The sequence below is a fragment of the Scleropages formosus genome, chromosome 14 (genome assembly GCF_900964775.1).
Source record: "Scleropages formosus chromosome 14, fSclFor1.1, whole genome shotgun sequence".
NCBI classification, from domain to species: domain Eukaryota; kingdom Metazoa; phylum Chordata; class Actinopteri; order Osteoglossiformes; family Osteoglossidae; genus Scleropages; species Scleropages formosus.
The window spans coordinates 6,007,653-6,033,041 of record NC_041819.1 but is presented as its reverse complement, the minus strand read 5'-3'; the positions used below and the strand labels follow the sequence as shown (position 1 = coordinate 6,033,041).

General features: G+C 43.3%; 1 protein-coding gene across 4 annotated transcripts in view; it reads left to right on the top strand.

The window, feature by feature from the left end:
• The window catches only part of LOC108920430 (F-box-like/WD repeat-containing protein TBL1X), a 30,290-nt gene extending 4,901 nt beyond the window's left edge, over window positions 1-25,389 (top strand). For 3 of the 4 annotated variants that reach the window (XM_018729178.2, XM_018729176.2, XM_029257708.1), the window contains exons 3-16: window positions 15,053-15,156; window positions 17,518-17,663; window positions 17,918-18,131; window positions 18,271-18,403; window positions 18,510-18,651; window positions 18,849-18,912; window positions 19,025-19,122; window positions 19,493-19,553; window positions 20,122-20,243; window positions 20,410-20,484; window positions 21,494-21,621; window positions 22,073-22,238; window positions 23,013-23,114; window positions 23,298-25,389. In XM_018729178.2, the coding sequence (XP_018584694.1) occupies window positions 15,099-15,156; window positions 17,518-17,663; window positions 17,918-18,131; window positions 18,271-18,403; window positions 18,510-18,651; window positions 18,849-18,912; window positions 19,025-19,122; window positions 19,493-19,553; window positions 20,122-20,243; window positions 20,410-20,484; window positions 21,494-21,621; window positions 22,073-22,238; window positions 23,013-23,114; window positions 23,298-23,324 (1,536 nt within the window). In that variant the 5' untranslated portion in view covers window positions 15,053-15,098 and the 3' untranslated portion in view covers window positions 23,325-25,389. Of the gene's footprint in view, window positions 1-6,850; window positions 6,914-15,052; window positions 15,157-17,517; window positions 17,664-17,917; window positions 18,132-18,270; window positions 18,404-18,509; window positions 18,652-18,848; window positions 18,913-19,024; window positions 19,123-19,492; window positions 19,554-20,121; window positions 20,244-20,409; window positions 20,485-21,493; window positions 21,622-22,072; window positions 22,239-23,012; window positions 23,115-23,297 lie in introns of those variants that run through there. The other variant, XM_018729177.1, reaches the window with a different exon arrangement.

The window sequence follows — 25,389 nt, the reverse complement described above, 5'->3', positions numbered from 1 at the left end:
AAAATTACGTCACATTTTTAAACGTTCCAACAGCTTTAAAATTGTTCGCTTCTTCCGGATTGTAATCCAGTCTTCCTGCCCGTCTCCTCGCTCTTTGGCTAGATGTTCACACAACCTGATTTGAGGGATTTATACATGGCTTGTGGTTACTAATTGAGATGCAAATCAAAAAGATCCTTCATTCTGCTTCTGAGATACAGAAAGGCCAAGTGCTGAGCAGCATTCTGGGTATGTGGAAAGCATAGTTTGATTTGGGGTGCATATTAATTAAAAATGATGTCAGTCTCGTTTTTCTACCTGACAGATATGGCGTGCCCCGGGGCCTGTCTTATCTCCCAAGTGCCGGATGGCTGCAATATGCTTTTTGTTACATACCAAATGGACCTCTATAGCACAGTACTGTGGAGGAGCAAAGAGTCTCCTGTCGCCGTCACATTTCAGCAACGTTCAGCTGCCTCTTTCCACTCCACATGAAAGACAGCTACCCTGCAAAAGTTGTATACCTGGAAATACATCTATACTGTATATATTTCTCAATAGCCATTAGCGTTCTGTTGTGGCGACTTCTGAGCCTACAGCTTCTCCTGGTAATGGGAATTCAGGATTCTGCTGTGTTCCTAACAGCTCCGATGATGAAATGTTGCTTTTTTGTTTTTTTTTTGTTTTTTTTTTTGTGATTTTAAGCTGTTAGTTTTGCTTTTCCTCCATCACAAAGTCCTCTCCTCTTTATCAGCCAACACTAAGTTGTTCAAACTGTTAAGCTTTGACTTTATGCATATTAATTAAAATATGCAAATGGTATAGCCGGAATAACATTTCCAGAAGTGGTGCGCTGAGTCTGTTAGATGTAGATTACATTATTATTATTTTTTTTTTTATTTTCAACTTTTTTTTTTTAAAAATCTTTTTCTTATTAATAATTTATATTTCTTATTAGCTGGTCTGTTTTACAATTTCCTGTAATGTAGCCCTCGACTCCTTTTCAGTCAAAATTTAAAACGTTCATTTTAGTTATGGGATCGGCCCACGACCCACATGGTATTCAGTATTAATAATTACGAACGTCTTATATGTGACTGTTTTCGATTGGCAGCATTATTATGTTTATTTTATTCCGAGATTTACATTTATTTATTTAGCAGACGCTTTTCTCCAAAGTGACTTCCAATGAACTCTAGGTAGTGTCATCAGCCCACACATCTTATTCACCACGGTGATCTACACTGTTAGATACACTACTTACACTGGGTCACTCATCCATACATCAGTGGAACACACTCTTTCTGTCACTCATACACTATGGGTGAACCTGAACAGCATGTCTTTGGAGTGTGGGAGGAAACCCATGCAGACACAGGGAGCACTGAGCTGGGTTCAAACCCACATCCTCTCGCACCATCCAGGCACTGTGAGACAGCGGTGCCACTCGCTGTACCACCGAGATGTATGTCATGTTGGAGAAAGGAGTCTGCTAAATGAATGAATGTAAATGTTATCTGTGAATTATTATGAACTATCAATTATAAATTGTGTCTAGCATTACTTGGATCTATTGTGGCTTGCAGGTGGTGTCTAATGACACATGATAAGGCAGTAGCTCCACTTATGAAAGACCTGAGTTTGTGTGTTGTTATTAGGCAGCTCTATTTTCTTCCTCTTCTAGGGGAACAAAATCTCTTATTGGACTGACAGCAACCTCGGTGTGAGGGCGATAGATTATGATGGCATTGTGTAAGTGTATCCCAGTCTCCCTGTAGTAATGCAGTAAACAGGGATCTTAAGCTATACATTCTAGGTGTCGCTTCAGTTATGAGATGCTGTAAACTTTGATGTGGCAAAAATCAATGTTATAATAAAAATTCACAGGGATAGAAAATACGCTTACATTTGTGTCCTAGTAGAAATATGAAATCTAAGAAGTTTAGGGGATGCTCTGTGTCTAAGGTCTTGATCTCTCTCTCTCTCTGTATGTATGTGTATATATGTATATATATATATATATATATATGCGTGTATGACAGTGTTCAGCGTATGACCTATTCCTTATCATCTGAAGACTTTGAATTGTCTGTTGAGAAAAGTGTTACCTTTTATACCTGTAGCACACAATGGTTTTTTTCTTTTGTAGCTTAATTTCAGACTAAACTGAGTACTTTTTGTAAAGAAATGTGCTAAATGAAGGGAAATTAATTTTAAATTGTGTGGTGTTTGGTAATCTAAGGCTGCTTGGCTGGTTATGTAAAGCTGTTAATGGCTGACCTTGATGTGTCTGTGTTTTTCGAAGGGACTCTTTTCCTGCTGAATGTTTCGCTGTGAAAGGACACCATAGATAACAGGGTATTCCGGGCGACTCTCTCGCCGGACCCGTCAGAATGATCCACCAGCGTACTCGTCCTATCCCTCTTTCATCCCGTCTGGTACACACAGCAACGCTGCTCCTCTCGGTGGAATGCTATGAGGGTGGCCCAGTGGGCGTTGTGCACTGCAGGGGTGTTGCATAATATTGTCTGAATGAAACGTAACATTAAATCCAGTCGGTTTCTTCTGGAGACATGCTGTGCTCCATCTATAGCTGTTGCCCTTTTATTAGCAAGGCTAGAGGCAGTTCTTGCTTTATGTGCATCACCTCTTGAGAGATGAAGATGTAGGGAGCACTTCATTTTAAAATATTCACACCACTGGTTTTCTGTGAACTCTCTGGAGTTACCTTGGAATTCATCACAATGGCTTATAATAGCTGCCATTGATTGGTACTGTTTACTGGGGGAGTGTGCACTGGCAGGTTTATACTTCAGATAGGATGGTTGCAATAATATGACTGTTATAATGCATTGCATGTATTTAGAGACACTTTTCTCTAAAGCAACCTCCACTGAACTATGTGTAGGATTATCAGCCCACACACCTTATTCACCAAGGTGACTTACACTGCTAGATACACTACTTACAGTGGGTCACTCATCCATACATCAGTGGAACACACTCTCTCTGTCACTCACACACTATGGGGGAATCTGAACAGCATGTCTTTGGAGTGTGGGAGGAAACCAGAGCACCCAGAGGAAACCCACACAGACACGGGGAGAACATGCAAACTCCACACAGACTTAGTGGGGATCGAGCCCATATCCTCTCGCACCACCGAGGTGCTGTGAGACAGCAGCGCTCTCTGTGCCACTGTGCTGCCCTAATTTAGTTTGCCGTCCATTGTCAACAACTGCTTGTCCCAAGCGAGGTCACGGCGAGCTGGAGCCTTACCTGGCAACACAGGGCACAAGGTCGATTTAGTTTTATTTAGTTTACTTTTAGTTTGTATTTAGCTAACATGTTTATCCAATGCGACTTCCAATGCTCTACACTTATCCACAGATAAGTCAGTCACGGATACACAGACTCACCTGACGCTCATGTGCTGTTATTCATTAACCTCTCAAGTTGCTTGCCCCTGTTTATTTTCGTAATGAAAAGGTCATATAAGGTTTTCAACCTTCAGTGGCTTGACTGTGGAACAGAGAGGTGTGTCAGCGCTGAAACACGACCAGGCGGTTCCGTATGTTGGTGACAGTTGACTTTAATCTCTAGAAGGCAGCTGTGCACACCTCTGTAGGACCATCTGTTTGGGTCTTCATAGAAGAATACACTTCTGTCACAGGTTCCCACTGACTGCTTGCTTCTTCTCTTTGGGTGTGGAGTGACGTTTGAATGCTAGTTCTGGAAGTCGCCTTGGACAAAGGGATCAGCCGAATGAAGGACAGTAACAATATTCACTATAACAGTTTATTATAAAGATGAGAGTTGGACAAAAAAAAAATCACTGTACACACTCAGGGTAATTCAGCGTCATAAGGTAACCCGAAGTACACATCTTTGGTCTGTGGGAGGAAACCCATACAAACATGCAGACTGCACACAGACTGAGCCACATTCACACCTACGCCTGAATAAACCAGGTGCTGTGAGGCACCATCACTAGGCACTGTGCCACCATGCCACCCTATAGCCTGGCAGCCATCAAAATATCTCCAGCAATCCTCAGCCGTGTGACCCATCACAAAATCACAGCATTTCATTGTATTGCATCCAATGACAATAAAGTATCTTATCTTCTAAACCCCTGAAACTCTTTTAGCCCAGTTGCAAGTTGTGATTCTAGCACATGGATGTATTTTGAATCTCTGGTAACATTCACAACAAAAATCCCCAGAGCAGAGTGTTTGTTATTTCTTGCTCATTCCCATTTTTGTAGATGAGCAAAGCTTAGCCGCGATCCTGGGAAACGTTCGGACAAACTGCCAATAAGTAGCCAATTCCACTTCGCTAGAAATGCAGCTAGATTGCGGTCGGTGGAAGGGTTCTTTGGTTTGAGGTTAGTAAAACTGCAGTGTTCTTTACCACATTTTTCTCTACCTATATCCGAACTGTGGACTACAAGTACAGTATGTGCCACGAATAAATAGTTACAGCTAAAGTTAGAATACGTTCCAGTTCACTGGAGTGTGACCACTGCTGATTTTTACGTTGAGCCTCCTGTCATTCATGAAAGCGACTGTTTTTTATGATGCGGTAAACATTAAACCTCACTGGTAGCGCAGTTCTGCTCTCGTGTAATTGCATTTCCACAGCAAGACATTTTGAATTTTGGCTCTTTATGTGTGGCGAGTTTTAATAAATGTGCTTTTTTTGTGTTTGAGCTGTTCTTGGAGGCCAGCACAATGAAATGTCTTCGTGTTGCTACACTGCTTGGCAACAGTAAAGGAGATTTTTCATTTCCTAGTGTGCCTCTTGGAGCTTTCACCAATGATATACTAGTAATATATGAGCCAGGGCCTTAGCACTTTCTTAATCATTGAGTGCTACGCCAGTGTACTACTTTGGACTCAGGGTGTGAGTTAAACATAGACTAGACCTTGGAAGAGACTGCAACAGATATGGTTGGAGGTTTTGGAGGTCTTATGGCTCAGGGCTTTAGAGTCTTTGGTTATCGAACAGGAGTCATTCAGTTAGTGTGTTTGTGTAGTGTGTCCCCCATTTCACTTCAATTTCTTCGAAAAGTTAATCAGATCCAGAGTGTGTTTCCACATACAATTTTTTGCTCCCCATCAATGATTCCATACTGGAAATAATGAATGTTTAATCTTGTTTTCGCTATTGGGTGGTAGTTAATTTTTTTTCCCCTCTCTCTAAGATAAGTGTCATTTCGCAGAACCGTGGGAAGTGTGAAAATGCCACACTTGGGAATTCCACAGGGATGAATTAAGTGCCAGTATCCCAGCTTTTCAGGCCAAAGGACCACATGCTGTTGGCATCCTATGAAATCTGTTGGATTACTGAAATTTTCACTGACCTTAATACTGCAGCTGGTATTCTGCCATAATTAGACACCAGTTTCTACATGTGTGACACATTCATGGATTCTGCATCATTCGTGGACACAGGGAACTCTTTGACCGGACCATTCGTGTTTCATATTTCCGGAATTATTTTTGTCCGTTTTAACACATATGTGATGGGGAATCCCTTTAAAGGTGCTGTACATCAGCCTGACGGTATGTAGTTGGAGAGAACGCTTCCCTTTACTTACTTAGTTTACATATATGCAGTTATTAGGTACATTTTGTGCTCTTTGGTTAGTAGAGTTGTCTGCAATGCACAGTCTTAACTACTTGGAGAGCACTGCAGTACACCTGCAGCAATTTACATTTAAAGACACAAAGGCACACAAACTTCTGCATGGGAGAATCCTTACTTCTTCACGGAAACTACTTGTGCTCTGGAGCAGTATATCTATCTATATATGGTGTATATATATGTATATATGCACTGGGTGGTTGTGCCATGTTATATATCTTAAACCAATTGCTTAGAAGGTGGTGTGATCACTTAGCAGTTACTGCTGCTCTCTCACACCTCCAGGATTGCAGGTCCAGGTGCAGCCCGGTGCAGAATTTGCATTTTCTCCCCATGTGCTTTCCTATGGGACATCCGGTTTCCATCTATGGACCAAAGACATGTGGTGCAGCTGAGTAAATACACTTTGATGGACCAACATCACATTGAGGATTTACCCCTCCTCGCAGGGATCATCTGAGGATCCTCACATTTCCACAGTCTTGTCCGGGCAAGCGCTTGTGAAAATGAACAATGGAAGAAGGGTTCTAGTATTGGTTAGAGGTCACCTGATGCTTTGATGAACAAGAACGGTAGAAATGTCAGTGTGGATTTCCAGGATTATAAACTGATCATTCCTTTTAGCCGTTGTTCACGCTTTAGCTGACATTCTTAGGTTTGCTGCTGGTAGAGCTTCTTTGTGTTTACTATGACATGGCAGCTTTCCAGAGATGACGATCTGGTGAATCCGTGCATTCGTGGCCACTTCTCCCTTACCGCTCGCTATGTGAAGTATTTAGCGAGCGGTAACTGAATTATAGCCTGGCTTTCTCATCGAAAGTAGGTCAAAGCTTGCTCCGCTTCATTCCTTTTCCTATTTCATAACCCATATTGGCGTGTCTTTTTCTGAAGTGTTAAGCTGATCTGACGCAGATGCTGGAGGTTCTCACGCCAATTCCCTTTTGAGTTCATTGTCATTCCGGTTGGGTAGCTCCCATTCGGTGCGGCTCGCGCACCTTTCATCTTGCCATGTATCTCGCCTCACGCCGCTGTGACACACACACGTGTGGGTTCAGGTGAGGTGACACCCTCTCTGTGTAAAACAGGATTCAAGAGCACACATTGGAAGGTGGAAGTGGTGTTTTGGTACACATTTGTCCCACAGTAGACTGCAGTGTTGGGCCTTACCTTTAAGGATGACGTTGAGAACCACAGCAGCAAACAGCCCACGTGTTCGCTAGCCCGCTTCATGGGCTTCAAGACAAGACAAAAAGCCTGCACTGAGAAATGGGACCAGTGCTCACAGGTAGGCAGCAGTAAAGCAAACAGTTTTATTGTTTGTTCCCACTATAACAGATCCACATGAACTGAAGAGGGACTTATAATCTGCATGGTTAAGGGACCGATTTAGTGCTCCGCAAGCAGGCAGTCTGCGGCATTGGCTTGTTATTTTCTTCCTTGCAATGGCTTATTAAGATATATATACAGTGGCAGTGAAGAATTTGAATGCACCTGCTGGAAACTAGGATTTTTTTTTCCCATAAGGCATTTGGTTAATAAGTTTGATCATGGCATGAGCCAACGTGCCCTCCCTGCTCTTCTGCAGTAGCTCCCAGAACCACTTGCTGGTTACTTTGCTTTCACTCTTTTGTCTAGTTTGTCTAGTTATCATATGAAAACCAGGTCTTGACCACAAGATTGAAAGTGTAACTTAGAGGTGCTTGCTCTGGTCACTTTGACTCAATTGGTATTTTTCTCAGTATAATGTATTGATTAATCCACATTTAATTTCATTCATTCCATTTTATTCCATAACTGTAACATTTTCCTCCAAATTATGTCTTCGGTAACTATATTTCTCCCATACTTCTTCTGTAAAGATTGTGACTGATATGTTATGTGTGCGTGATAGGTTGTGTACTGCACTGCTTTTTCCACTGAAGTGTACATGCACATTTCAAATTTATTAATTTTTCTGATGCTTTTCTCCAGATCACCTTATGTTAAGCTACTTACGACACTTTACCCTTCCATACAGCAGATTGATTTTCACGAAAGCAAAGGTTAGTATCTTGTTCAAGTGTACTACAGCTATGGGTCCTTCAGGTCCAAAGACCATAGCCCTAACCCGGCAAGGATGGGTCTGAACAAAGTAGGCCACCCATGTACACTTTGTCCATCCACACTGTAGCAGTATACTTCTATTAGCTGCCATAACCTGAAATGCCTCCCAAAGAGACCCTGAACACGAGTACCTGTGCTCTTTGAGCATGAGGCAAAGTACAAGGTATGTACATGAACACTAAATGTGGAGTTTGGCCAAGTTGCGTCTGTGCTTCAAGCATTTCGACCCATGACTGCTGTTGTGCGTTTATTCGATGCGTAGGACCTATGAAGAAGTTTTAAATCGCAGGCGTCCAACATGAGAACGGATTAATACGATAGCCTAGTGACTTTTAAATAAGTGTGTCTGTTCCACGATCATGTGAATGCCTGTACTATGTGTCTATGAGTCAGCGTTGAGTCCTGTCAGCGACAAACAGCTTTCAGATGTGATCCGAGGAGTGAGGGATCTGTTTGGGGTGTTTCTGACAGCAGCGCTAATGGCGGGAAGCATCAACGAACGAGTGGAACTCATATTTGTGGGTTGAGAAGCAGTCAGCTTCGGGAGCACGGCGACGCAGGGAGACGTTATCCGAGGCATCGCTGTCTCCTCCGCTCCTGTCTTGCGTGCATCGCCTGTCCTTGTTCCTTACTCGCAACCCAAGGGGTTCGAGCGACTTCTTGTGCGGCTCCTTGTTTAAAGATCAGTTCTGCCGAGGCACTCAGTTGGAACAGACAGCTGCTGTGTGTGTGTGTGTGTGTGTGTGTGTGTGTGTGTGTGTGTGTGTGTGTGTGTGTGGATTCCCCTGGAAACAAACAGCCCAACCCCCGCTCCAACCACATCTGCTGGTGCTAAATGAGTCATCCAGCGGCGGGGAAGGGGGCGCCGGGGAGCAGTGGCTGCGGTGGTGACCCGTTCGTGGTCGATTAGTCGTAGCCCCTGCCCCGTCTGTCTCTTCCCCCTCCATCCGCTGGCTTGAAAGCCGTAGCTCTTCAAGAGAAAATGGGTGCCGTTTCCAGGCCTTGTTTGCACATCTGTCGCGAGGTGACGCTTCATGAGAAAATGGGGCCCGAGGCACGCTAAGGCGGAAAGTGTTTGTGTTTCTTTCCCCTTGCTTTTTTTAGCATGTTTTTTTTTTTTTTCTCTTTCTCTCTAACCATCCAGATTTCACTCATGAATCACTCTAATCTCCATAGCATTTAAACACCAGACCCTACAATTCCACTAGAATCTTTCCTCATGCTTTAAAAACAGGTAGGTTTTTGACACCTTCTCCTTATTTTTACTGCCCTTTCTGAAGCCCGGAATTTATTTTATCTCTCTTTGTAATTCAAGTGAACATCACTGGACCATATTAAACTTGAAATGTCTTGCGGTCTCTGTAGCACAGCAGCGCATTTTTCGAATTCGACCCCCTTTGTAAAATTTACTTTTCTTCACATCCTTTTCCGGACACACGTTTTGGGGGTTTTGCCGCTGGTGCTGTGACGTGCCGCATGCTGCGTGACTTTACCTTTTGGACTTCGGTATGAAGACTTTGCACGTCCTTTACAAGTCCACGCAAGTGGAGATGCCAAGGAGTGTTGTCCTCGAGGGCCTCTTCGCAAGCTCTCTGGCATTATTGGTAACGCAGCAATGCCAGCCGATACCTGCTCAGGTGTAGGGTTTGGCCAGTGTATTCCACATGGCCTTAGGGATGTTCTTAGCTGAACATGAATCCAGTGAATATATTGTCAACTAGCAAAGAGATGCATAAAGGGCTTCCCATGTAATTTCTTGGCTGGATTGTGTTCATTGTCTTCAAATGACTTCTGCGGTGGGGTTTCAAGTTTTGCAACCCCTTGGAGCAATGGACTAGAATTACAGTGGATAGATTACATTTCATTGTGGTGTAGTGGTTAGAAGCACCAACTTTGGACTCAGAGGACAAAGGTCCCAGTTCCACTTTGTGCTGTAGTACCCTTGAGCGAGGCATCATGAATTGCATCAGTAACAATTGTCAAGCAGTATAAATTGGTCAATAATTTTAAATAACTTAAGTAGCTGTAAGCTGCTGTAGTGAAGAGTTTGAGCTAAATTAATGAATGTAAAATAAGATCAAGTTGAGATTTAGAATTTGCACCGTCGCGTCCAGAGTTGTACGGTCACGTTGCTTGAGATGCGACTAAACCAAAAAAAATGTTTACATTTAGCTCATGCCCTTTTTTTTTTCCAAGACTACTTACAAGGTCATGTTTTTATACCACTCCATAATTACTGTATGTACCTGTTAAAACACCTGGGTAATTTTCACTGGAGTAATTCAGGGTATTTATCCTGCTCAGTGCTACTGCAGCAGGATTGGGAATTCAATCCTGGATTCGTTGAATGCAAGATAACAGCTCTAACCACTACGCCACCGGCTGCCCAATGAAGGATAGGGAGTTGTTACAGGTGAACTTCATTTTCCCATTCAGTGAAGTGTGCAGGTACTGGGAGACCTGCTTTATAAGTGCTATTACTAAGTGCCCTTGGTGTCTTTTAAATGAGAAGATAATGGTGTGGGCAGGTTTTTTCACATTATCACAACTGCGAGTTAATTGCACTGTCATTAAATCCACTAAGTCTGCACCCTTGGCTTTCAATTGATGCTTTAGTACTAAAGCGACCCTGAATAAATTAAAGGTTGTTCTATATATCTTAGTTTCACTGTTACTCCATGAACAGATTTAAAGGTTCTATGAAGTCATCATAACGTCTTTTCGTTTTTAGAGACGCTAATGGTCACTCGCATTCAGACTGGACTCTAAAGTGTATCCTTTCCACCTTAATGTCTATTTGCACTTGGAAAAGATTGCTGTTAATTTGTATTCTACAGACTTTGTGTATGTGTACTTTTTCCACTGTTCCTTCAAACACTTTCTCATCTCAAGGTTGGGAAATATGAGCATTAATAGTGCTGTATTCATTTTAGCCTCTTCTCAGTTTATCTATGCTGACATTGGTTTGTACTGAGAAGAAAAATCAATATTTCATCTGACTTGAGCCTTCGTACAATGCACGTTTTACAAACACAGGCATTTGCCAAACTGAGCCCTTGTTGATGGCCTATGCCTCAGAAGGGGTGGATGGCTTTGATGCTGATGATGATGATTTGCTAAACCGTTTTTGTTACCTTCTAGATAAATGTTTCCGTAATGTGTTTTTCTCAAGTGTTGTTCCAAATTGTACACATGCAATGAGTAGACATCCTTTCTCTTTTTTTGGAAGGTTTGTTTGCATCTGATAAATACTCATATTCCTGGTCATGGCAACAGAGTGAAATATAGCGAGTCAAGTTTGCAGCATTTTGTAGGTCTGTGCGGTTGCTTTTAACTCATTCCATGTGCTCAGTCATGAGGATCATGCATCTGGTCTCCTCTCTTATAGCTGTTGAAATACCTCCTAATACCCCTCTGTTACTCCATTATTTTTTCAGGAGTAGCGGATTTTGTCATGGTTATGGCTGTTGCCTTGCAATCTGAGGGTTTAAATCCAACTCCTCTGTAGTACCCTTGAGCAAGGTACTTACTCTGAACTGCTCCAGTAAAAGTTACTCAGCTATATAAATGGGTCAATATTTGCATTGAGCCTCTTGTACAAAACATTGTAGATCAAGCTGGAAAAAGATATCAGGTAAGAATAATGCAGGTAATAGGAAAAAAATAAATATAAAAATAATTCCAGTTTTAATTTAAATTAATTTCGGCACTTAGCCAATATAGCTAATTTATGTTTATCTTTGGCAGCGTAAGTGTGAAAAACGCTTGTCATCAACCTTGGTATATTTAACTTCTATGGTTAAAATTATTGATAACCCTTGACGGTATATGCTGGGTGTCTTTGCAGCCTCAGTCTTCTTGCATGCAATAAGCGATTTAACCACATTTTAGCAAACATTAAAGAACACAGTTAAATTATACACATACAGTTGATTGACCTTGATGAGGTCTAGAACAAAACCCTGCATACCATGTGTTACTGCCAGGAAGAGAACAGTTTGCAACCGCCACTTTGTGTGTTTCCCCTCACAGTTTTTTCAAAGCGAAATGTTCCTCCTCAGCGGAATTAACGCCCAGATCATTTGAGTGCTGGATTTCCTTGGGGGTACTGGTGTTTACAGGAAGGGAAACCTCCTTCGTGAGCCCATGTCTCCTGTTGATGTCGATGTCCATGTGATGGATGGCTCGTCATGGAGGTGGAGTCCCAGGAGGCCACGCCCCCTCCAGGGCTCTCCTTGCTAATTATATCTGCATTTGTTTTGCTGGGAATGGGCGGCTGTTATACAGGCACACACTCCCAGTGATAATGCCCCTGAGCCCCCGGAGCTTTCTCTTTTGCTAATGTGGCCCAGGGGGAGTCCAGTGCATAGCTCAGCTTGGGTACATCAACAGCAACATTTTTTTTTTTTTTCTGAAAAATAGAAAATATTCTGTTTGTTTTTGTGTGTTTTAATGTTATTGTTGAACAGAGAGCATTACAACAAAGCTTTCTTCAGTCTTACACAGTTTCATGTTTGGTTTTTTCTTTTTTTTTCTTTTTTTTTTTTTTAAATTAGACAACACCAAATATCCAAGGCCACTTGTAGTTTGATTTCACCAGCCTCAGAAGATTAGTTGTTATTGTGAATACAATGAATAATATACAGTTAGACTAAATTAATGATGAATTGTTGTTTATTTGGCTTGAGCTTTTGAGCGCAAGGCTTATAAGTTTTTTTTTTCCATGTGACTTAAAAACTAGGGGTAAAGGTCATCCATATGAAATGGTCTATTGTTTCTTATAATTAAAATAGCTGCTCTTCTCTTGATTTATATCGTAACTGCTCACCACATGATTTCAGTATCTGTCACATGAAACGTGTAATACTGTTATATGCAATCATTTTAGAGAAGCTTATTTTCAAGATTAATGCTCTCAATGTGCCAGTGGCAATTTTATTTTTTCACTGTATTTAGTTTTTAGTCATTTTTTTTAACATATAGAAACTATTACACATAAAGATAAATGCAAGACTGAATGCCTCTGGTAGTACAGGTACAGACTGAAGACTTCCAATTATAAGGACTGAAATCGCAGTCAGACATAGAGGTTGAAGGTTGTGATGTCTGGTTTAGGAACTTGGCAGAAGTGTTGGCCTTTTGGTTGTAAATGTGGATATTTTGTGAAAGACGCCCTCACATCTCCTGCTAACACAAATTTACTGAATGTGATAAATGAGATTTGCAGTCAAAGGAAATGTTTTCAACATGGTAGCTATTGAAGTGTAGGAGGTCGGCGAAATAACCTTGGCTCAGTCCAGTTACGGCTGGTCTTGGTCACAAGTACAGAAGGAAGTTCTCTGTAGGCGCCTCCAGGAAACCCGTAATGGCATCACGTCCACATGAACCTACAAAGTTCACGTTCGGTCTCAAGGGTATGCCTTCTTTTTTGTCTTAAACACCAGAGCCACGGCTCTGCTCTGGAGTCGAAAGAGCGCTCCGGAAGCGAAGGGGTGAATTATTCATATTGAGTAAAGCACTCTGCCTTCCTGGCCGAGAGCCCAGGCCGAACTGGGACAGCTCCACTTCTCATCTTCCTTGTTGGCTCCTGCTTGTTGCTACGTTACAGAGGGGCAAAGTCTTTAGCGTATACGCGCGGTCTTAAAAAAAAAAAAAAAGAAACACGTGGGATGAAAGTGGAGCGGCACGAAACGGAAAATGTCCTTCATCCCACGCTGCCGATCGCTGTGTCTCCAGAGAGGACACTGTAAGGCCACATGTCTGCTCCCCCCCAACATGGGCTCGCATCAAGGAACACGATCTTTAGCTCTACACCATAGCACCCAGGCCTTCTAGCTACCATGGTAAACTCACAGGGTCTATGCCTTTCTCAACAGACTTTTTTGCTTATCTGTTAACAGACTAAACAAGGAGCCGCAGATGTGGCGTCTCTGCTGTGGTTTCATGGTTGACTCCCACAATGATGGGGGAAGAGATCACCAAATTTCACCACACTGCTTTGGCAAGTCTACTTTAACTGAATGAGCTATAAACTGTGGGCAGCATGTACCATGGTGGATGAAGCCTTGGATTTGCAACCTGAAGCCCTGTCTACAGTACCCTACAGCGTAGTATTTAACTGCCATTATTTTGGCAAAATATCTGACTGAATGACTGTATACAAGGCAAAATGTCACTCAGGACAAAATCGCTGGTGAAGTTGGAAAATATTGTTAATGGAGACTGTATGGTATAGAAGTATGGGAACAGTCTCTGTAGAGATGTACAACTACTCTGTACAGTAGTTCCACTGGGAAACAGCTCACAGCACCGAAATCTCTACATCAGGTTTTGGGAAACGAGATATTCTCATGATTTAATGGTCTACATTTTATTTGGGAAATATTATTTGTAGTACATCATTCCTAATGTTCATATCATATTTCCGTTGTCACAAGTATTTATTATTAACAACTGAGCTGTTCTATACAGAAAAAGAAAATGTTTTCTAGCATTTTAAATTTTGTTTTCACTGAGTTCATTTTGTACCTAAACATATTTAATGGCACAAAACCCATTGCATTTAAATGTCACCGTGTAATATTTAAGGAATTCCTTGAAAGGAAATTCCACATAACTTTTCTTCATAATAAACATATTTGTAATGCTGACAATCTAATGTGAAGCCTTTGTAATTTGTCTTTATACTGTTCTGTAATAGCTTAATGGTGAAGTTTTCTGACTACTGGTATAAAATAAAACATTTGCAATGAAGTTAATGTAAATGTTCCAGAAAAAATAACTCTCTCCATGTTTTTTAATGGTAGACCTTTTCCTTTTTAGGTCAGTCTGATTCTTGTTTTTCTTTTTTTCCATATATTTAAGTAGTTCTTACACTGTGGCAATGTAAAAATTGTTGACTTAATGCTTATCACCAATGGTTGTAAATCGGTATTACTTAAGTTAACTTATAACTTCTCAGTATTACCTCTGAAATTTTGTCTACTATGAATATCTGGAAGACCGTTTAGTGAGCTGACTCTCGGAGCTACCCTAACTGAAGTAAAAATTTTTTAATGGAAATTTTGGTACTATGGCTTATGAGTCTTTGAAAGTCTATTAAGTGCTGTTAACCGCTGTTAATGTTTGAAGAATGCTGACTTTAGGATGATGACAACAATTATAATTATTATTATTTGCAGTTTGTCTTGTGTTTTTATCCAAAGCAACTTACACTGTTCAACCCATTTACATTGCTGTTTTACCTGGTTTTTGCTAAAAGTGCAGAGTTTTGGATTTTCTTGTGATGCATGGGCTCATGTGTCTCTCTCTGTCTCTCCAGAGTGGACCCCTTGTCCTCCAGCCCTCATACACTGAGGTGGGCTAAGATGAGTATAACCAGTGACGAGGTCAACTTCTTGGTTTACAGATATCTCCAAGAATCAGGTAAGAAACCTCTTACATTTATTCATTTAGCCGGCACTTTTCTTTACTTACAGCGTTAGACTTCCTACAATGATTAACCAATTTCTACAGCTGAGTCATTTTTACTGGAGCAATTTTAGGGGAAGGACCTTGTTGAAGGGAACTACAGTAGCATGTGAGATTCGAGCCAGCAACCTTCAAGAACCTTCTGAAGGCAGCAGCTCTTCCACTACATTACTCGCTACCCCCCCCCCACCTCTTCCCTTGCCACCTGAGCCAAACTAACATTTTCGAATCTTTGCTACATAAACATGTTGTGGGGCACTGTGTTACTCCTCACAGAGCCATACATGGACTGTGGGGATGGGAAAATGAGTGAAATAGCTCAGCCACATGGCAGTTCCAGTGGTTAGTGGTGCTATCCAGTCTGACTTGACTATCCCAGTAGAGATTCACACAGAGCAGCCCTGCATTCTCCAAGTGCAGCCATGTCCTTCCTCTTGTGAACTGTCTCCACATTTTTTAGTAGAGAGGCACTGCTGTCTGTGCTGGTTGTTCCAACAGTGATCCAGTCTACTTAGAAGTGGACTTGTTTAGCTGGCGCTTCTCTCCAAATTATGTTACAATGATTGGATGTTAGCAAATTAAAAGAGCCCCATCGGCTTGTGCTCCATGTCCATGTCAGTTTCCAAGTCGGTCTCAGCAGGGCTGCAATGTGCGCTGATTTTTCGTGCCAACACATTTCCCAAGTGGCACGATAAACCCTGCTCATCAGACTGACTTATAAACTCAGACATGCCATACATATTCATTCCAATCAAAGGTTTGTTAAATGGAAGAAATTTTCACCTGTAAATCAAAGGTGAAGCAGTATATGCTTTTTTTTTTTTTCTTTTTTTAAATAAGAAAGGATCTGATGTTGTTTATAGCTTAGGCCATAAATCATATTTGAAAATATGACAATTCCTACATTAAATGCATCTGAGGAAAATTGTCTTTTGGACGTCTTCTTCAATGGTCTTCTGTTGAAAATGAAACCTGAAGGGTACACAGTATAGGTAGTTCATAACCAGGCAGTCAATGCTAATCACTACTTTGAGGGTTGAGGAAGCCCTACAGGACTTGGAGAGAAAAAGTGCAAAAAGCAAAGCAATATTTGCAATGCCTCAGCATTCATATAGGCTGTCATTTCATAGCTGAATTTACAGAATCATCCAAGGCTTAGTGATCCTGCAGTGTGTTCACAGTACACTGTTCATTTAGTAGTTGCTTGCAGCATTGTATAGAACCAGTAAGACATTTTCTCACATGTACTTCTTGGCCACTTCAAGGTCAGTGAAGAAAAGGTGTTACACCTGATTTATGTTAAAGTTTTCGCTGTGGGCCCTAAGGAGGTCCATTTCTGTTTTCCCAAGTATGTGTTTGAGCTTGGTGCTTAGAGCTGTACATTTTGCAATTGAAAGACCCAACTTCAGATCCCTTTCATTACCGTACCCTTGACCGAGGTTTTTACCCTGAACTGATACAGTGAAACCTACCCAGCTATTTAAGTGCATTAATAATGATCCATAACAGCACTTGTTGATAGTAACCAATTTAGCTAGCGTCAACATTTGGTGGGAACCCAGTTGCACAAAATGAAATGTAGTCCACTAGAAACCAGAATGCAAATTCGTTTTTGACCTTTTGGATGTAAGGGGGCGGCTGGTTGCGTCATGACTGGAACGCCTGCCTTTGGCTCTGAGGGTTTCTGGTTCAATCCCCGCCTTCCCCTGTGGTGCCCCGAGCAAGGTGCTTGCCGTGAAGTTGCTCCTGTATCTTCACCTGGCTGTGTGCCTGGGTAACTAGGTGTGACCCTGCAATGGACTGGCACCCCATCCAGCGTGTGCCCCACACACCCAAGTTTGTGCTCATTGTCTTCGGGATAGGCTCACTGCGACCCTGTTCGGGACAAGCAGTTATTGAAATTGGTTGTTTTTGAGTATATCTTGTTATGGGGAATGAAATGTCTGGTATCAAGGCACTAATCAGTATTACTTCTGTTGACCCATTTTGCAAAGACAGCCAACAATGAATTATCGATGTCTTTTCTGTTGTATTTGCTGAGTGTTTTGTATGACTTTGATGAATAAAATTCAAGGCGTAATGCTTGACTAGCAACATTGTACAGGAACACATGTCCTCCATCCGGATAATTTGCATTTTTTAGGAAGTATGGTTAGTGTGGAGTCTTAACTGTGTGTGTGTGTGTGTGTGTGTGTGTGTGTGTGTGTGTGTGCGTGCCTGTGCGTGTAAAATTATGCCTGTGCATCAGGAACCCGTCCTTCTGCCCACACACCTTTGGCAATTCTCTGGTGTTTCAACGCTGCCTGTTTGCTCCAGGCTTCTCCCACTCTGCTTTCACCTTTGGCATCGAGAGCCACATCAGCCAGTCCAACATCAACGGGACGCTGGTGCCCCCTGCTGCTCTCATCTCCATCCTGCAGAAGGGCCTTCAGTACGTGGAGGCTGAGATCAGCATCAATGAGGTGAGAGCACCATCTGGCTAAATGCAAACACAATGAGATGAGCAGAGCGGAGCACAACGCAACCCTCTTTAGCTGTAGGATCAAATCAGAAAAGTGACGTGGAAAGCTGGAGCAACACACTGCTCCCATCTTCAAAGACCTCATGAACTTGCCTTGAACAGCCACCGAGTTCCGATGGCCGTGTTCTTTTGAGCAAAGGAAGAGCTAGCGGGTGAATGTATCTAAACATATCTTTAATGGCCTTTGTTTTGAAGGATGGCACCGTTTTTGATGGCCGGCCGATAGAGTCCCTGTCGCTCATCGACGCCGTGATGCCGGATGTGGTTCAGACCCGTCAGCAGGCCTTCCGTGAGAAGCTGGCCCAGCAGCAGGCCACAGGTTCGACTGTTCCGCCAGGAGCCCAACAGAACGTGGCCAAGAACGGGGAGGGCACAGTCAACGGAGAGGAGAACGGAAGCCACGCAATGAGTAAGCAAGGGTGCCAAATGGCTGCTGTCCCCATAGCACACTTTAGCACTGCAGTAACAACACCAGATGGGTAGTTGCTTCACTAAGGGACAGGGGTGTGTTCTCAGATGGGAGAAAGTCACCGAATTTTTCAATGCAGACAACCACACCGAGGCCATGGACGTGGACGGAGATGTGGAAATTCCTGCCAGCAAAGCCACGGTGCTGAGGGGACATGAGTCAGAGGTGTTTATCTGTGCCTGGAACCCTGTCAGTGACCTGCTGGCCTCAGGGTGAGTGATCGGTCGGCCCCAATGGCACTGGTGTGCGCGCGCGCTCCCGTGTTACGCCACCCATTGGCTTGCTGACTTGCGTGTGTACGTGTTTGCCTGTTGTCAGCTCGGGTGACTCGACGGCGCGGATATGGAACCTCAACGAGAAGTCCAGCAGCGGCTCCACTCAGCTGGTGCTCCGGCATTGCATCAGGGAGGGGGGCCAGGATGTCCCCAGCAACAAGGACGTCACCTCCCTGGACTGGAACGTCAGTGCTCATGGGAATTTTTTTTTTTTTTTTCATACTCAGCACATTTGGGATGCTTTATGTTACACTGTGTTTTTTAAGTCCATTTTTAAATAGGTATAAAAATATTTAATATATTGCATTAATATTAATGTTCTCTACTTTATCAGTGTTATTAATATTAATTAATTTTTAATATGTCCTTCTTTCAACAACAGAGTGATGGGACCCTCTTAGCAACAGGATCATATGATGGGTTTGCAAGAATATGGACAAAAGATGGTATATGAACATCTCCTTTAATTACTACACATTAATCCCTTAACTGATTGAGTCATGCACATGGGAACCCTCATTGTTACTAAAGCAAGGTGTGCTGTGTAATTATGTACAGGTAATCTTGCTGGAACCCTGGGGCAGCACAAAGGCCCTATATTTGCGCTCAAGTGGAATAAGAAGGGAAATTGCATACTCAGTGCCGGAGTGGACAAGGTTAGTGGTGTAAAACCTTTACTGTTTTCTTCCATGAAAAAATAAAATTTGCAGCAGGAGGGGCTCGAGTGTCATCAAAGATTCTCGTCGTTTTTGTGGGACGCGTTCCGTCAGTTACGTTTTCACCTGATGCAAGATGCAGACAGATCTTTCTACGGGATCTGTAAGCCGTTCATACAATATGGATTTTCATTTTAATGGAAAATTTAAGCTGTGAGTTGGAAATGCATCTCAACCTCTCGGTCCTGCGCTTTCACTGCCTTTCTGTGGGGCGGGTGTGGAAATGGAGTGAGGTGGGGTGATCAGTCATCCGCACCCGGTCTCAGGGCGGGAACTGACACGGACATCTGACACACTTCTGTTTCGTCAGACCACCATCATCTGGGACGCACACACAGGCGAAGCCAAGCAGCAGTTCCCCTTCCACTCAGGTAGGCAGGGTGAATAACTGGCCTCGGCAGACAGAGCGAAGGAGACAACAGCTTTTTAATTATGTTTCTTGGTGCAGCTGGTTGCATAGTGGTTAGAGCTTTTGCCTTTGCACCCAGTAGTTGCAGGTTTGAATCCCACCTCCAGCTGTAATACCCTTGAGCAACATATTTACCCTCAGTTGCTCCAGTAAAGTTACCAGGCTGTGTAAGTGGGTAAACAGTTATAAGTCTCTTAATACTGTAAGTTACTTTGGAGAATAAATATAAATTGTATCAGTGCAGTAATGGAACTGAGAGGCTTTTTTTTTTGGCTACCTTTCTAAGCTCTTGACACAAAACAAAACCAGCAAAATAAAACATGCATATATTTTATTACTAGTATTGTTTTAACTTTTAAATGCGATGAAGGTGACCTGTGAAAACAGAATGTTTAGCACGAGTTATACGGACGGCTTTAGTAATGAGCCGTGCTTGTCATGGAGAAGTTCTTTACCAGACGTGCCCGACCATAACCGGTGCTGTTGGGAACAGAATGCACAACGACCCGGTGTTAAATTTTGCCCCTCAGCGCCTGCTCTGGATGTGGACTGGCAGAACAACACCACGTTCGCCTCTTGCAGCACGGACATGTGCATCCATGTGTGCCGACTGGGAAGTGACCGGCCGCTCAAGACGTTCCAAGGGCACACGGTACGAGCTGCCTCGTTGTGGCCGGCAGCCAAGCCCTGTTGCTTTCATTACTCCATCCTTTCTTTGTTTCTTTTCCTCCAAAGCATTGGGTTGTGTTTTGATCTTCAGGCTCAGGTCTTTATTGATATAATTTAAAGCCCTGACCAGCGGGTCTTTTCTTTCCCAGAACGAAGTCAACGCTATCAAGTGGGACCCATCTGGCATGCTGCTAGCCTCCTGCTCTGATGATATGACCCTAAAGGTGAGCTTCAGGCTCCTTGGGCTGTTCCAAGGAGTTGGCACTGAGTAAGTTCTTGTCCTCCTGATACCTTGCCTAGCACATGGGAATAATGGTAGTCCTCGACTTTGGACACTTACGATGACTCGGACTTGCAACGGCCATCTCATAAAGCTTATTATATTGTTTTTGAGATCCAACATTTGGTCGCAACATCTAACGGCAACCACTCCATCAGCTGTACGATAACTTCGGCTGACTGTGCTTCTGCAAAGCACCATGTTTGTTATTGACTCAGTCCATGTGTCTATCAGCAACTGCATTTTAGTTACAAAAACGGTGTTTTATCTAGGGGGGGGTGTGGTAGCTCAGCAGGTTTGGCTGGGTCCTGCTCTCTGGTGGGTCTGGGGTTCGAGTCCCCCTTGGGGTGCCTTGCGATGGACTGGCATTCTGTCCTGGGTGTGTCCCCTCCCCCACCAGCCCTGTGCCCTGTATTGCCGGGTTAGGCTCCGTTCAAGACCAACAGCTTCAGGCTGCGTGTCTGTGATTCCGTTCACAAACTTTTTTTACAATGACTAGCAAAATAAAACAAGGCGACAGTGGTGGGGCAGAAAAGAAACAGCAAAAAAAAAATTAGAAATGAAAGTGAAAAAAAAACAGTACAGCGTGACACTCTACTTATGTGCATGTGCTTATATGTACTGTATTTATACTGTTATTATTTTATGTTGCCATTGTTTTAACATGAATAATGCGTGAAATAAGTGAAAAATATAACAAAGCCCTATCCCTATGGTTCACGGATTATAGAGGATTTGCAGCTTACGACAAAGTCGATTTACAACAAGGTCATCGGAATGCAACCGTGTCATAAGTCAAGGACCCCCCGTAATACTTTCTCCCTTTGAGCTTGACTGGCTGACCCTGGTCTTGGACTGTCCATGTGCCCAATGATCTACTGGTCTAACCTTGTGATCGGACTTGCCACCGACTGTCTTCTACGCATGTTTCCACACGCTTTTTTCTTGCTCAGATCTGGAGCATGAAGCAGGACTCGTGTGTGCATGACCTACAAGCTCACAGTAAAGAGATCTATACCATCAAGTGGAGCCCAACAGGTCCAGGAACCAGCAACCCAAACTCCAACATTATGCTCGCCAGGTAGAGACGCAGCTCCATTTCAAACAACACAATGCGTTCCTATTTCCGGTAAACAGAAGTAACAATCCCCTGTACCCTGCTATAGCAACACTTATAATAACACATTCCTTGCTAAAAAGGTATTTTTAAAAATCACGTTTTTTTCCTGCTTTTCACTTGCATGTATCAGTTGCTCAGTCTCACTTGTCTTGATGATAGATGGCTTTACCCTTTGTCCTAAGAAGCAGGCACATGCTCTTTTTAAATTATTTTTAAAAATTATCAAAAATGATCCAAGTGTTTCAGTGTAGATCAGAGTCATTGTAAAGTTATTCCTAGGCACAGCACAAGCTTACGTTTGGGAGTCGCTCCTTGCCGATTCACTTTAAAAATATTATAATTTGAGATGAAATACAACAGATTGTGTTTGTTGCAGTGAGAACATGCAAAACTGACACTTGTGATCCACCAGTGCCTCCTTCGACTCAACGGTTCGGCTCTGGGATGTGGAACGTGGCGTCTGCATCCACACCCTCACCAGGCACCAGGAGCCTGTCTACAGTGTTGCCTTCAGTCCTGATGGCAGGTACCTGGCCAGCGGATCTTTCGATAAGTGCGTCCACATCTGGAACACCCTGGTAAGTCGTTCTGCGCTGTCTCCATGCCCCCTTAAGCACTGTAAAATTTCTGTTGGAGTAGCTTGCTTCCTGGTGCCCCTGCCCCCTCCCACCAGTTAAGCAATCGGTGACCTTGACCATGACATGGGGGTGGTGGATATGTAGCCAGCAGTTTGCTGATTTACCTGAACCACATCATAGCTTGAATCGCATCAGAAAATACTCAGATACTCAGACCCCTCAATTCAGGAGCATCACTTGGATCTTTGTATCTTTGAATATATGTAACTTGTAATAGAAGAAGGGGGTGTGGTGGCGCAGTGGGTTGGACCACAGTCCTGCTCTCCGGTGGGTCTGGGGTTCGAGTCCCGCTTGGGGTGCCTTGCAACGGACTGGCGTCCTGTCCTGGGTGTGTCCCCTCCCCCTCCGGCCTTACGCCCTGTGTTGCCGGGTAGGCTCCGGTTCCCCGCAACCCTGTATGGGACAAGCGGTTCTGATGATGTGTGTGTAATAGAAGAATATCCCATTTAAAATATAATTTTCAGCTGGTACTGTAGTGGTTCCAGCTGCTGCCTTTGGACCCAAAAGTCGCAGGTTTCAACGCCACCTCCAAATTGCAGGAAATAATTGCAAGTAGCCTAACATTGTAAGTCGCTTTGGAGAAAAGTGTCAGCTGCCTAAATTAATGTAAATGTAACGATAGGTTTAAACATACAATAAATTCAGCATTGTAAAAAGTGTTGAAACTGGCAACGTGTTGCCGTTCCTTTCGTGACCGGCTTTGCTGCGTTGCAGAGCGGAGACCTCGTCCACAGTTACAGAGGGACAGGCGGCATCTTCGAGGTGTGCTGGAACAGCATAGGGGACAAGGTTGGGGCCAGCGCTTCCGATGGATCAGTAAGTCACAGATGATTTGTCAAGAGTGCCTCTTTGGGTGAATTTTTTTTCTTTACGCCTATGAAATTTAGTGCACTTTAAATTCGGGACGTAACATTTTGTTTGCTCATCATAGAATAATTTTATTGACTATTAATAAAATAGTTGTTAATATCATTACCTGTTCTGTGTTTGCTCCTCCAGGTATGTGTTTTAGATCTTCGAAAATAACCACCTGGTGCCGATTCCGAAGCTGAGATATGGGAAGTACAGCAACGTTTCTGTCTTGGCGGTTTTTGTGGCGTCAGAAGTCCTGACTTGGGTGAAACCGCTTGGGGGAGTGGAAGCGAGAAGCTGCGTTTGGCGAAGCAGATGACAGTTCTCTCTGTGTTCTCGAGGCTCGAGATCAGCAATTACCCAAATTGCGGTGCCAAAATAATCAGTCGAAATTTGAACCCTCGAAACCAAAAGAAAATTTACGCTCAAAAGAGACGCGAGTGACGGTCGGAGCTTGGAGTTCTGCACCGAGCGATGTGTCCCCGTCACCATCGGTACAGAGTGGTCGTCTCTGCACGAGGACTGAAGACAGGGTGAAACACACTTCACTCACACATGCGGCTGTATCAAGTCGCACCCCGCCAGCGCACTCCCTCCGAAAAGGTCACACGTAGAGGACGGGGGCCCTTCTTCACCCCTTGATAATCTGGATGTCCTGCTGAGCAAATCACTGGTGGTCAAGGTGCACTACGGCAAGAGAAAGGCATCAGTGGAGAGTGTGTTTGTGGGTGGATTTCTTGCTTTCTTTCTGCACCTCCTGAGAGGAAATCATGAGATATGGACCGCCTGCTCTCATACCGTGGGTAGCTTTTTTTTTTTTTCTTTTTTTTTGGAACACCGCAGCGGCATCCTCAGGTTATTCTTGTTTTCAGAGGATGCGCTGTTAACATGTCTTCTGCTCTTATTTTTTTACGTTTTTGTTATGTTTCAAATCTGTTGTTCGTTTTGTGGGATCAGTGCATATTAATTTCTTGCCATTGAAGTCACTGACGGAAACTGCCAACGCTAACTTTTTAATTTAGGTTTTAATTCAGCTTTTTGCTCAAATGATAATTAAAAGAAAAATTCTATGGACATATGCACTGACACAACATAAGTGGTTTGTGTGTGATCTCCTTATGGATGTAAATTCCATGAATGTAAGGATTTTTAAATTAGGTAAATGCACATTTATATACTGTGTATATGTGTTTATGCAGTACAAGTATTTGACATCCTTTGGAGGCTCAGTGGCCTAACTTTCCTTTTTTTCTTTCTCCTGTTGAGGTCTTAAATACTGAAAAATGATTTCTTTGCTTTCAAGGTTCTTATGGAGTCGCTAAATTCTGAGCCTTATTGCTCCCTCCGATTTATGTGGTCACCCTCATGACAGCCACGACCCCCAGAACAGACTGTCGCCAGTGTGAGTGGCAGACTTGAGCCCAGAAACACAGCTTTAATTTGCATTTGACAGTAACAGTAACAAACAATAACACGGGTTCCGGAGGACCCCCGGTCCCTTCTTTTCATTCAATCTCAGCTCTTGGTTTTATATTAAAGGCATTTTGTTGCAGTAATGGACATTTCCTCATCTCTCCTGCCGGTGATAGACACCGAGAAAGGATGTTATCCCCCCTGCTTGGGACAGGAGTTGCCCGTCCTATTAAGGACTTATTAAAAAGGTCCGGGGCTCATTATTGGCTTCCTAGAAATGGGACTCGCGGTTCTATTTGCAGTCCCAGGGCTCCTGTCCAGATAGATGCAATCAGAAGGAGATGGCAGTTCAGACTGTTAATCTACTCAGTAATACTGATTCAATCACTCTGTTTTAACGGTAAACCTGTGGATCAAGAAGCCAGCGAGGAAGTCGCGTCACCTGTTACCTGTAAAAACTGTGACGGTGCATTGGAGGTGAGATTGCTTTTCTCAGCTGCGATCCACTAGCGCTCCTCTTACTGCAGTGGTCACGTGGTACTTATTATACCGAAATATTAAGGCTTATCCAAGTATGACCTTCAATTCCGTCTGTCTACTGTCTGTTCATAGGGGTTTCGTAAACCCAGGGAAGAGCACTTTGAAATGCAGTCATCAGCACACACGGACATACACTGGGTTTTTTATCCTTTTTTTCCCCTCGTGTTAAGTCAATTTTAGACCAGCGTGAAGTGGCCTGTATCTTTGTCAGTGTGAACGAGGACCACCACAAGGCCTGCTTTGCAGGTGTTACTGTATGTTGGCCTATTCTTTGCTCACTACCCAA